The sequence below is a fragment of the Vombatus ursinus genome, unplaced genomic scaffold (assembly GCF_900497805.2).
Source record: "Vombatus ursinus unplaced genomic scaffold, bare-nosed wombat genome assembly UNPS02014160.1, whole genome shotgun sequence".
Taxonomy (NCBI): domain Eukaryota; kingdom Metazoa; phylum Chordata; class Mammalia; order Diprotodontia; family Vombatidae; genus Vombatus; species Vombatus ursinus.
In genome coordinates, this window is record NW_020953938.1 from 118,645 (window position 1) to 132,817 (window position 14,173).

General features: G+C 39.4%; 1 protein-coding gene across 2 annotated transcripts in view; it reads right to left on the reverse strand.

The window, feature by feature from the left end:
* Positions 1-14,173, reverse strand: part of TRIM67 (tripartite motif containing 67) — a 77,573-nt gene that overhangs the window by 14,295 nt on the left and 49,105 nt on the right. For both annotated transcript variants that reach the window (XM_027859193.1, XM_027859192.1), the window contains 3 exons: positions 10,194-10,353; positions 7,612-7,757; positions 1,502-1,640 (listed from right to left, as the gene is read on the reverse strand). In XM_027859193.1, the coding sequence (XP_027714994.1) occupies positions 1,502-1,640; positions 7,612-7,757; positions 10,194-10,353 (445 nt within the window). The remainder of the gene's footprint in view (positions 1-1,501; positions 1,641-7,611; positions 7,758-10,193; positions 10,354-14,173) is intronic.

The following is a 14,173-nucleotide window of genomic DNA, read 5'->3' on the forward strand; positions in this document are numbered from 1 at the left end:
TACCTTTCCAGCCTCTTACACATTACTCTCTATCACATGCCCCATTGTCCAGCTGTGCTGGACTGTAACTTGCTGCATATTTGACTCTTTGTCTTGTCTTTACATATCCTTACACTGGCTGACCCCTATACCTGGAAGGCATTCCTTCCTCATCTTTGCCTCCTGGCAAAGGTTTAGGTTACTGAAGTCCACTGCTGCGAAGTGTGCCATGCTGCCAGCATCATAGAATTTAAAGTTGCAAGGGAATCTACTTCAATCGTCATTTTATAGATGAGGAAACCGAGACACAGAGAGGTTACTCCATTTGCCCAACTTTACACAGTGAGGAACAGAATCTATCCACGAGGGTGAGGGAGGCTGGGGAACATTTTTAGAGTTGTCTAGCGGTTTTGTAAGCTGGAATATTTTAAATATGTACCTAGCAGGCAGATCTACTATTACCTCTGATACATTTTGACTGTGTGACCTCAGCAAGACATTTAACTGCTGAGTACCTTGGGGCAGGTTCCCCACCCCAGAGTATAACGCTATACATTGCAGAGAAGGTGTCAAAGTTTATGCACTGATTGAGATAGTTTGTGGGAAAAAAAATACTGACCAGCTTCCCATTTTATTGCTGCTGCTTCTTAGGCTCTTATGCTCCCCTGGGAGCATGGTCACCTGGGTTACAATCTGGAACTCCTGGTTCTTTATGAACAGTAAGCAGTGAATGAGTAATAGGGAGTAGCGCACTGTGGGGCAAGGAAGGGACAGCAGCTGGGGAAAAGGGAAAGCTGTGGCCTTGATCTAGCAGAGGCAAAATATCCATGGATTTTGATTCTCTGTCCCTGGTATTGTTCCCATCTACTGGCATGGAAAATCAAGATCTGATTATCTATAAATGTACTCACACGACCTAAAAACCAGATGGGTGTTTAGGGTAAATAAAGCCAGCTGTCACATCTGAGCTCTTTTCACTTTGTTTTTGATGAATGTGTTAGTGCGAGGAGAAAGGGCTAAAGCCCTAGAGACTGAAACCCATTCAACCTTATAATATCAAACGCCATTCAGGGGTCATCACATGCAGCAACCACAACCCTACCGCCCAGGCTGCTCCATGCCTAGCCCACTAACATGGCTTGGACATCAAGGGAATCTTCCCAACCTTCTAGGACTGCTGGATTTTTAGTCTCTCACACAGGTGACTAAAGAATAGCTGTTCTAGTTGCTGTATGGGGTCAGGTATAGATGAGGAGGAATATTTCTGTGTTCTTAGGACAGGATGAGGTAGGCATCTTGTTATCTTATGTCAAAGCAAGGAATATAACAACATATTAGTTCTGTGTTCTAAGCTACTGATGTTTCCCTTGCAATGTGTGTTTGCTGCTATCAGGCCATCCCACCCTCAAGATGAAATGCAGTCCAGGTTTGCATCCTTAGGGAAACAAATATTCCAGAGGAAACCGGGGACATATATGGCCATATCTGTCATCTTCTGAAGAAAAATGTAAACAAGACTCACCATCAGATGTCTGGAGAACAACAGTCTTGCTGTAAGGCCCAACTCCAGAGGAATTAAAAGCCTTGACTCTTGCATTGTATGTACTATTGAAATGAAGGCCATCAATGGTGCAGAGGGTTTCCTTGCCAACATAGACTTCCTAAATGAGAAGCAAGATTGTTAAGTTTTTTTTTCCCCCATTTGTACGTCTCAATTAGGAAATGGCACAAAAGCAATAAGTAGATAATAATTCAGTAACTTAAGACTTTCCTTGGGGGTAGGGAGTAGGAGTAGGATCTAATCATATCTAAATTCACTTTCAGCTATAAGCCTTATGATCTCAAGATTTTCATAGAACTTCGTAATGGCTATTGTTGGAGTAAAAATCATAATAATCAATGATCTCTTTTTGCCCTGGGTCACCTCAAATCAGAGGATCGGCCCAATATTAAAACTGGTCATGAATTCAGAGTACTTAGTAATATCAAGCTGGCTGACCTACATTGACTTGATAACCTCCTCTGGCTAATAGTATCTGTCATCTAATTCAATTCAATTCAACCCAACAATAATTTATTAATCACCTGCCATGTACCAGGCACTATGCTAGGCATTGGGAATAGGACAAAAAATTTTGCTAAAAGATTCTGCCCCTTATATATGTGAATATGTTGTAACTGAAAGGGGCAGAAAAAGAATACTGCTTTGGTAAGGAAAACTAATAAAATCAGTTTGAAGAAGAAAATTGCCTCTCAGATAAAATGTTGAGAGGAGATTCAGATGTTCCTGAGGATCTGAGAGAGAATTGCCCCTCAGATAAATGTACTGGGAAGAACTATTTGAAAGCAGATCATTGACTGAGATAATTGGATTCAGGCCACTATGGTCTATTAGCTCATTTGTATATTACTATTTTCAGTGCTTTCAAAGATGTAGTTGATAAATTATAAATCAAATAACTGGGGGATATGAGACAGTCATATGAGAGCTTTTGAGGTCAAAACTGGGAGAAAAGTACAATTCTTGATTTCACATCATAAGTTGCAAATTGATCTTTTTTATGAGTACTTATTTGAGGGATTAGAAGCTAGGAAGAAGAAGGAGCTAAAAAAAGGAGAAAGAGATGATCAGGTAAAGATAGAAGTAGGAGAGTCAGAGACAGAAGATACAGAAGGCTACAAGAGTAGCTGCTTGTAGAAAGCAGAGTACAGGAGCTGACAGAAGCTGATCAAGGTTTATAGGAAGGATCTACAGCTGTTTTGTTGGGAATTGTGCTGATTAGAAGAGAAAAGCTGCTTTGCTGAGAGTTGATTGGTTGAAGAAATGCAGTATTATCCTCTAGCATCATCTACAGCCTGAGAAAAGGGAAATTTCTCAAGTGTTTGCCTGCATTACCTTTTATTTTCCTCTGTTCTCTGTTTAAACAGAGTGAGAAAGGCAGGATTTGCATCTTCTTTGCTTTGAAAAGAGGTGGAACTTTGTTGAGAGATGATTGGATAAAACAAAATTCCCTGCTATTTGAGGAGCTGGCTGGGTTAAGGGTGCATGGCCCTGTTGCTATCTACAACTTGAGAGGGAGAAACTCCACAGAGCTGACCTCAGAGAGCTTAGTAGTTCTCCAGTTTAAGGTAATTGCTTGCCACTAAAAGAGCATAATACTTTTCAGCACCCTGTGAAGGTTGGCTATTGGAGGTTGGAGCTTATCATCTCTTTAACATCCCAAGAGCAGCCCAGAATCAACTTTGTCCAGCAAGAAAGCTGTGAGGACAAGAAGGAAAGCAGTTATCAGAAAAGCAGTTTTGCCCAGAAGGTGACTAGTGTCACAGATATTCTCCAAAGAAACCAAGGACAAAGCAGACATCTCAAATTATGAAGTGCCCTGGCTACCTGGGGTTCCCTAGTTATGTGCCTCTCTGCTAGGTTTCTGTGTTATTCTGTGGCTTGAAATTATACGGTATCACCAAAATAATACCGAAGTTTAAAAAAACGAGCCTTTGTCTCAGGGAGAAGCCCGAGTTCATTAAAAACATTGTTTGATCGCCCAAAGCAATCCAGCCTAATTTCATCCTCCTTGTCAATTCTGGGGCTAGTTCATTGTCCATATGCTGTACCTATCCAGATATATGCACTGGTAGACCAGATCTGTGACTTATACATCTAAATGCATATAATAGTCTGAACAACTTGTTTTTTTCCTGTTTGAATTTGTGGGTCAACCTTTTGATTGAGTAGAGATCTCAACAGGAAATTCAGCAGTGTTTCAGGGCTTAATATAACTAGTACAGTGTGATCTGAAAAGAGAAGAATCTGGGGAACCTCACCATCTATAAAGAATCCTTCTTTAATTTGATCTCTTATTCAGACCTCCTCCGTGTCAGTGGTAGTGATATTTAGTGAGCATACATTTCCTGATTTTATGCTTCTTTTGGATTAATTATCAGGAAGTTATTGAACAAAGTTACCTGTTATTCTTTCTTTCTTAGACTCCAATATAATTTTGATTTATGCATGGCAGTTGCCTTGTTGAAGGAAAGCCTTTAAAGTGGCATTTTACTTTATAGTATAACATTTTTAATAGTCAGCCAACAATAAGCATAATGGGATCATGTATTCTTTGCACATTTTCATCCAGTCATTATGTGACTGAAAAGATGTAGCCTAAAGCAGGATACAATTTGTGAAAATCTGCCTATTCCCTTCTCAAGCTTTCATCAAGGATATTCTCAATGCATGTGTATATTATTATTATAAAAACACATTTAAAAAACTCTGTGGGGATGGAAAGATAGGTTTATGGAATGGTAGTTGTTGATACTTTCTTAATTGCTTTTTTGGGGTAATAATAAAATATAGGTTTTTTTTTCTATAAGTGATTGGTATCTTTCCTTTTTTTAGATAATCTAAGAATTAATCTCTCAAGTCCTCTACATTGTGTTGCTTCCAGCACAGATCTCTGTGTATACTTGGTCTAGTTTAACTGTTCTTCCTTTCTTTTTTTCGTGACTTCTTGTACAGTACACCCGTGACTGTGATATAATGATTCAAGTGTGAAAACATCTGTCACTTATGGAGAAAACAGTTCATTATAGAAACCCCCAGAACTCAAGCTCCCATCCATGTGACTGACTTCTGATTGGTGAGCATTGCCTGTTACCTTATCTTATTGCCTTATTGCCTTATCTTGCCTATTCTCAGGCCCATCACATCACTTCTCAGAATCTCTATGCCATGCCTCTGTATTCTCCACTCCAAATTCTCAGTCCCACCTTCCAATTCTATCAATGAGAACAGTAGTCAAGTGAACACTATCATTCCTGGAAAGGATATGTCAGTCATTTGACTCATAGTAGCTCTATCATCATTCTTCTGACTTCCTGGTCCAAAACATTCCTCCCTGGCCACTATTCTCTTTCATGTGTTGTCTTCTTTTATTAAAATGTAAACTCCAGGGAAGAGACTTGCTTGTTTGTATTCCCAGTGCTTAACACAATGTCTGGCATTGTAAGCATTTAAACTCTTTTTCATTCATTCATATTGATATTTTCCATTCTCTCTCTCTCTGTCTCCATCTCCATCTCCATCTCCATCTCCATCGCCTTCTCTCCCCATCTTGACTGGATCTCTCTATCTCTCTATCTTGCCTAGGTTGGATGTGCAATGATCATTCACATTACCCAATACCACTACTAATAGGGAGGGAAGCTTTGATCTGTTCCATTTTTGACCTCGGTTGATTTGTCCCTCCTTTGGCTGTGTGGTGTTCCCCTCTCCCTGCCATCTTCTTTGGAGATCACCTTATTGATGCTAGACTTAGTGCAGACATTTAATTGGCTTCAGCCCTAATACATCTCAGAGTTCCAGAACTTAAGCAATCTCCCAGTTTCATCTTCCTCTAACAGTATGGATTATAGGACTGTACTACCATACCCAGCCTTTTGTCCATTTTCCATCTGTTCATTGTCCTATATCCAGTTTCACCTCTAAATGTCTTTGGGATGCTGTGGCTTAATTGGTCCTCTTGACAAACAACCTTTCTGTAAACTTTCCTTTTGATCTACTGCTTCTTGATAATTTATAAGGCAATTCTGCTCATAATCTTCTATTATCTTTTTCTGTAAGATTTAAAAAATGAGTTTATATACTAAGCCATGGTTGTTCCACTTGCCATCTGTTGATTTGAGAAGGAAATCAAGTGTTTTCTGGCTTACATAGAATCTATGCTTTTAAAATTCCCCTGTTATGGTCATTGATTTATATCAGTTAAACTCCACTAGGAAATGGTGATAGTCTATGTAGATATCTATTTTTTATCCATTTCCTAGTTAACAGCTTGCTTCAACAGTTCAGATTGGAGTAGCCTCAATTGTGTATCCTTTCTTCTAATTTGGAATTGATTTTGATCTTTGCATTAACAAGTTGTTGGTCTGACTGTACATAGAAGGGACCAGTGAAATAGTTTTTGTCCTGTCTTTGAATTCCTAGTACCCACCACAGCTTCTTGCATATAGAATGCCTTCAATAAATGCTTTTTGGGGACAGCTAAGTGGTACAGTGAATAGAGCACTGGCCCTGGAGTCAGGAGGACCTGAGTTCAAATCCAGACACATAACACTTACTAACTGTGTGACCCTGGGCAAGTCACTTAATCCCTTTGCCTAGCCAAAAAAATTTTAAAAAAGGCTTTTTGGAATGGAGTGGACAATGACTCTTAAATTGGTAGCCAGTCATTTCCTGTGTGTCAAAATATAAACAATTTCATTTTTTGATGATACTTAGCATTCTCCATGTCCTAAATATTCTGACTCTCTTATTAAAAAAGTATTCATGATATGCAGGCATGAGGCTTCTTCTCTATTCTTCTCTAACCTCTAACAAGCCTCTAACCCCTCATATCTTACTTCTAAAGCCATCTTTTCCAAGACACTTTTCACTGTCTTTCTCTATGCCTACCTTTGCAGTGAAGTCATGGAGTACCAAATTATATGTTGATTCAAATTGGAAGGGTCATAATGAATTACTTGTAGAATTTGTTTCCTTATTCCTTGCAAAAAAATTTGTCACATAAACTGCAATTACCTTCATAATAGCCTTTTTGCATATGTTTGCCATGAGCACTGCAATAAGAAATAACCAAAATTCCTGTGAAATGCTGTCTCTTTTTGCCTTTGGATGTACTTCCAAGTCTATACTGCCAGCTCCTTCATTTACCTTTCCAAAGAGAATTTGTGATCTATTTTGCCATTTAGCTACAACTTATTCCGGACTTCTGGTTTCATTTGGATTAGGAATATCAACAATCTTATAATTCAGTTTCTTCATTACTATGTATCAACTGCTAAGTATGTGTCTGGAGAGTCTCAAAACTTTGTGATTCCTGGCATATTCTACACCCTTTTAAGGGGCTTGCTCAGATGTGAGATTTGAACACAGGTATTCCTGATTCTGTGTCAAGCAAGCACTCTATCCACTACACCATGCTATCTTCCCTGGACAATATGAATAGTACATACAATAAATGCTGCAGATTCAGAAGAGGATGCTATTTAAGTGGACTGGCAAAGGTGACACTCCATAGGGGCAGCATTTGGATAAATAGAGAGAAACTTAGAATTCTGCATATGCAAATGACATCCTCATAGACCTGATACTTTTCTGGGTTCTGTGCTACTTCTTAAAATGATCCTGAACGCCACACTCTATTCGGTTCTTCCCTGCTCTAAGCCATATATTAATCAGAAACCAGTTTTCCTTAGTCAGATACTGCCTTGGTATTAGTATTCACCCTATTTCTAAGATCTCAGATTAGTTTCCTTTGGCTTTAGAGTAAGGATAGGATCATAGGTCATTTAGTTCAATCCCAATTGCACAGATAATGAAACTGAGGCTATCCAAAGAGGTTAAGTAAGTTGTTCAATGTCCTAGCTAGGTAGTATCAGAGCTGAGATCAGAACCTGTGACTCCTGACTTCCAAAAGCTGAATCCAGGGAGAAGTTCCTGGAAAAAATCTTGCTTTGCTGCCACAGAGAGGAAAGTTATCTAGATTATCATCATCACCATCACCACCCCCACCACCACCACCATCACCACCATCATCTCCATGCCGTTCAGACTCCTAGAACAGATGAGCTCACCCGAAACTGCCCACCGTCCCCATCATCCAGCTCCAGGACATAGCCTTCCACAGGGCTATGGATAAAAGGCGGCATTCTCCATGCAAGGGTGACACTGTTATTGCGGGTGCAGCACTTTTCCAGCTGTAGTAAGGGGACGGGAGGCACTGCGACAGGAACTGAGCACAGGTTAGTGTAAACCCTATCCTTCCCCATCTGACATCCAAAGGGGTCATCCAAAAATCATCCCTTCCCCTTATCCAAGTGATAACTATAACCACTGTGAGTCACGGCCACAGGAAACTTATTTGGGTTTTTAATCTCTCCTTGACAGTCTCCAAGTTAGCAACCTCAAGGACTCTGTCAAGAATCCCAAATCTATACACACCTTTGGTCAGGCCCTTCATATCAGAACTTGAAGGGACTTTAAGGTTTATGTGTTCCAACATCCATGTTTTAAAGATGAAGAAATTGAGGATCAGAAAGATTAGATGACTTCCCCAAAGTCAAATAAGAATTAAATGGCAGAGCTGGAATTAGAACCCAAGTCTTCCAACTCATAGTCTAGGTCTTTCCAGGATTCCATTCAGAAATTTATTAATTTGAAAACATTCAAAGTAGCCTTAAGGCAGAAGCTTGATCATACGGATGGTGAACTAAGTATAGAAACAGCAGTCATAACTAGGAATTCTGGTGGCTAAGGCAAATTCAGTTAGGATCAATGGTGATAGATCATGGTTAGGGGACTAATATCCTGGGGCTGCCCTGGAGCTGTGCTCCCCCTCTCCCCAGCCTGAAACCCATTTTCCACCCCCCCAGCATAGATAGAACCTGCTAGATCCTTGTCTTGAGAGGACCAGAGGCCCTGAAGTTCTCCTTCTCCAAGGATGATCATGGTCAGAGGGACTTCTTACCACCCAAACACTTTCCCCTGAGGCTGTCCGGGAGCTGCATTGCTCCTTTGTCTGGGAGCAGTTTTATCAGGCCCCTAGAGTAACCTTCCTTCATGGAGAAGGGAGGTACCTGAAGGGCCCCTTTTCTCAGATAGAAAGTAGTCCAAAGAATCCTACTGTTGTCTGCCACTTATCCTCAGTCTGCCTAGGGATATGCTATCCTTCTGCCAGTGGATCAGCCCATATCAGGAATCAGCCTCATCTTTCCAGGAGATGCTGTCTCTACTCACTCCTTTTCTCAGGACCAACCTGCCTTAGTCTTGACAAATCAGAGTGCTTTAGAATCAAGCATGGGAATGTGATCCCCTCAGGTATGACTGAGAGTATATTTTGATTTTTCCCTCCAATTCAGTTAAGTTTTTTTTTTAAAAGAAAATACACAGATTCTAACAGGTTAAAGCTACTTCATTGGGAAGTTGATTGATTGAAACCTTTAGCTCAGGTTCAGGTTTTTCAGTTTGGGGGTCATGGTTTGGTCAGTTTAAAATTGATTTGGAATACAGTTGAACCATGAGTTCAGGGACAAGTAGACATAGACTGACACCTCTAGTCCCTCATTTAAAAACTAAATAAAATCTCCATTTTGCATTTTATTTCTTCATCCTGTGGCTATTTCTCTGCTTTTTTTTTCTTTAAAAAAAAATCAATTTCTCACTGTCATTTGCCCTCTCCTTTTGGAGACAGTGGTTGGACCAATCAATACAGAACCCCTTGCCTTCACCAAGTCTTTTGGGAAGGTTGAAGTAGACTCCCATCTTTATAATATCAGTCCCAGGGTCCCATAGGTGAAGGAGGATGTTGAGCTTTTATTGGTGCCCTCTCTCCAACTCTCTGAGCCAAGGCTCTGAAGCAACGATCAGTATTGCTCCAAGTAGCTTCATTTATATCGACACAGCAGCATTTCCAAACTGTGTCTCCAGATGAGCTTAAAAGTTCTTCCAGCATCAAACTATGAAAGTGGGCATAAGCCTGGGAATAGGTTCATGGGAAGGGTGAGGGTATTTCTTCAGAGTCTCTCTTTCTTTAAAAAGGATATAGGTGAATGCCTCCAAGGCAAAAATCTGAAGTGTCTCAGCTTCCATAGAAATAATCCAACTCTTTGGTGCTTTACTGACTAAAATTCATTATTCATTCTTCCAAACACACAACTGGAATAGCATGCAGATTGGACTGAATAGGAGTGGTCCTCCTTCTTTTCCTCATTACATGATAACTAGGCCTTTGGGGAAGAAAGATATTCCCTTGAAACTTCCAGTGACCTTTCTCTGAAGATCAGAGGCAGTAGAGAACTCCACTAGGGACTTCTGCTGCATTCCTTACTACATAGTACTATTTCCATGGATTCTCTGGGCATCTCTATTAAGGTATCCTATTGAATTTATGAGATTAAGTTTTCTTTGCTTACTAATCCAAAGTCAGCAATGCACTATGTCTCTCTCCTTGGAAATAATCTTTCATCCTGATTGAATCCAGTGGTATATCCCTATCCCCTAGCCACTCCAACCATACTTTTTTTTTTTAAACAGGAGACCTTGGACCTTAGAGAACTGGGCTTGGTCATTACTATTGCACTGGATATCACCTACAGTGCTGTTACAAAACAAATGTTCACCAAAAGAAGCATTGAACACATGCCCAACCAAAGCTCACCCCTACATTTCATCTGGATGAAGTCCAGCTGATGGATAGCCTGCAGCAGAGGCTCACTGTCCAAGGTCAAGTCAAACTCTGCAGACACCTTGGGCTCCAAAGCTCCTTTGACCCACTGCTCTTGAGACACCTGGACACGCTTGATCAGAGCATCTGAAATCTTAAAGAAACCATTAGGTTTGGGCTATGAATCTTCAAAGGGAAGGATAAATAGAGAGTTGAGAAGACAGGTTTATATTCAGCCTTCAGGGATCAAGGACAGGATACCATCAAGTGATTTGTTTAGGCTAATGCATCCTAGATACTTGAGAGAGAGAGAGAGAGAGAGAGAGAGAGAGAGAGAGAGAGAGAGAGAGAGAGGGAGGGAGCCAGTCAGAGGCAGAGACTTCAACTTTGTTTCTGACTACCTCACTTCATGAGTCTCATGAGAAAATGTAGCAGCCAGGTGGCACAATGGAGAGAAAGCTGCACTTTGATTTGAGCCAGGAGGACTGAGTTCAAATCGTATCTCAGAGATTTACTAGCTCTGTGACCTTAGGCAAATCAATTAACCAAGTCTGCCTCAGTTTCCTCATCTATAAAATTGAGATAATAATAGCACCCATCTCACAGAGTTGTTATGAGGATCAAATGAGACAACATGTAAAGCTCATTGCAAACTCTAAAGTACTATGCAAATGCTACCTAATATTATTTTGTAAAAATTTATTTTGAAAATGAAATCACATTTGAAATGTGACATTTGGTATTTAAAGGAACCCTGCAGTGAATCCTTCTGGGAAATAAAATGTCTATTATAGCAAGGGTAATACTTATTTCAATTTTTTTAATTAGTTGAATGTTTTGTAGAGTAAGGAACAACCATGTTTTATCCAGTAGATTCTTAAGAGCAAAAGAAAATAATTACTGAGTCGCTGAAAATCACTTATATCTCATTTTACTTGGTTGGTTTTCTCAAGGTTGTTCCATACTCTGTCCTCTCAACCCCATTAGCATCATGTTCACAGCACTACCCAGTTTACCATTCAACCAAACTGGACTTCACACGTGACATCCCATCTCCTATCTCTGTTCCTTTGCATGGGCTGTCTCCCATGCTTAGAATGTACTCCTTCACTTCCTACCTCTTAGAATTACCAGTTCCTTTAAATGTCACCTGATTCATTACCTCTTACATGAGGCCTTTCCTGATGTCCCCTAGCTGCTAGTGCCATCCTCCCAAAAGTTAGCTTATATTACTTTGTGTATATTATGAATTTTTACATTCATACATAATTTTCTTCATTTGCTTGAGGACCTTCATTTGTATTTCTATTTCTTCAGTTCTTAGTTCAGTAGATGGTAGGTAGTAGGTCACTAATAAATGCTTATTGATTGATGCCAGGAAAAGTTTTAGTTTAAATTCCAAGGGAGGAATACCTATACAGTGTGGTGCTCCTCAGTCTCAATGAAAGAGGTCTTATTTTTGACAGAAGGAAACATTCTACTCTATTTTGAAAATAATACTACTCTTTAATACTACTCTACAATCAAAACCACTATTCAATTTGCCCTCCCAATATGAGGCCTGGGAAGAGGGTCATCATGAAATGGGAGGCAGAGCACTAAAAGATTGTTTTGATTTCTTTGTCTAAAAACTGCCTGTTCATATCCTTTGACCATTTATCATTTAGGGAATGACTCATATTCTTATAGATTTTACAAAGTTCTTTATATGTTTGAGATATGAGACGTTTATCTGAGAAACTGTCTATAAAAATTTCCCCCCAATTGCCTGCTTTCCTTCTGATCTTGGCTACATTTGTTTTATTTGTACAAAACCTTTTTAATTTAATGTAACTGAAATTATCCATTTTATATCTGACTCTGCTCTCTATGAAAAAAGTGAATCTTGACTTAATTCTTTTTGATTAATTAGGTATTTATTAAATGTCAAAGTACATTAAAGGAACCCTGCAGTAAATCCATCTGTGAAATAAAAAAAAATGTTTTTTATAGCAACAGTAATCCTTATTTCAATTTTTTAAAATTAGTTGAGTGTTTTACAGAGTGGGAAACAACCATGTTTTATCAAGTCGTAAGTGTCAAGTGTCTAAGGCTGGATTGATAGATTCTTAAGAGCAAAAGAAAATAAACTGAGTTCCTGAAAATAGCTTATATCTCATTTTATTTAGTTCGTTTTCTCAAGGCTGTTCCATACTCTGTCCTCTCAACCCCATTAGCATCATGTTCACAGCACTACCCGATTTACCATTCAGCCAAACGGGACTTCTTTTTCTCACATATGACATCCCATCTTCTATCTCTGTTCCTTTGCATGGGCTGTCTCCCATGCTTACAATCTACTCCTTCACTCCTACCTCTTAGAATTACTAGTTCCTTTAAATGTTAGAGGCATCTAGGTGGTACAGAGGATAGGGCAATAGACCTTGAGTCAGGAATATCTGAATTCAAATCTTGCCTCTGACATTTACCAGCTATGTGACCTCTAACCTCTGTCTACCTCAGTTTCCTCAATTGTAAAATGGGTGCAATAATAGGACCTACCTCATAGGGTTGTTGTGAGGATCAAGTTAACATAATGACTGGTACATAGTTCAGTCATTTTTCAGTCATGTTTGACTCTTTGTGACATTTGGGTCTTCTTGGCAAAGATACAGGAGTAGTTTGCCATTTCCTTCTGCAGTTCATTTTATAGATGAGGAAACTGAGGCAAACAGGGTCAAGTGACTTGCCCAGGATTGACCTAATTTTTAAAAAATGATGGGCTTAACAATTACCAATGAATATAAACATTTCAGTGTTCAAAAAACATTTTGTATAAAATTATGAACTTCTATAAATATAATTTGTCTTTTTAAAGTGTATATAAATTTAACTTGATAGTAATAAACTCGTCCTGTTTATTTCCGTCAATAAATCAATAAACATGAATTTATTAACTTCCTACTGTGTACCAGGTACTATGTCCTTTTGGAAATTCTTGTTTTTCTTCTGTTCTGTGTTCTTTAAAATGTTTTATTGATTCCCTTTTCTTTCCTTTTTTTTTGCATTCCTATTACCATCCACTAACTTACCTTCCCACTTCTCCATAGAAACCCTTCCTTGACAATAAATATAGCCAAGAAAAACAATTAACCACATTGGCCACATCTTAAAATGTCTTGTTCTACAGTCCTAATCCATCATCTCTGTGCCAAGAAGCAGGCGGCTCTTACCTAAGGCCAGGATAAGATTGTCGGAATCTTTGGTTCCTGGTAACATGGGCAAGACATGGGTAGCTCTTAGTAACTTTCAGTTGTCTCTGCAGAGTCCTTAGGGAATAATCAAGGTAATTCCTCATTCCCTCTACAGAAAGAGGGTCACACTTAGATCTGCATCACTGTTTTATTTCAGAAACTTCTGAACTGGTCTGCTATGCTAGGGATCAAATTCTAAATAAGGCTGGATTACCCCAGAGGACAACTGGAAATTTGTTCTGTCCTGTGGGAACTTGCACTTTTGAATGTGAGAAGAAATGACAGCATTGGCTTGCCATCAGTGGACACTCTGTTAAGTAGCCTGATATCACTGGACTGTGCCCAACTTGCTGCACAGAGGTCACTTTATCCTGATTCTTGGCTTTTCTACAGGGGATTAGGCAAAAGAGTAGAAGTATGGTTACCAAAACACAAAAATGTAGAATCATACAATGTCAGAGTTGGGACGAAACTTAAAAACAGTACAACCCCCATTTCACAGATAAGAAAACTGAGGCCTACAGAGGTTGAGTGACTTGCTTATACTCTCTAGCTATCACAAAAGTCAAAACAAGTACCCAGCTCATTTGACATCTAGGCCAGTGTTCTTTTCACCATTATGAAGGAGGAGAAGGGAATAAGCATTTATATAGCACCTACTATGGGCCAGGCACTATGCTAAGCACTTTAAAAATATCTCATTTGATTCTCACAACAATCCACAAGGTAAATGCTGTTATT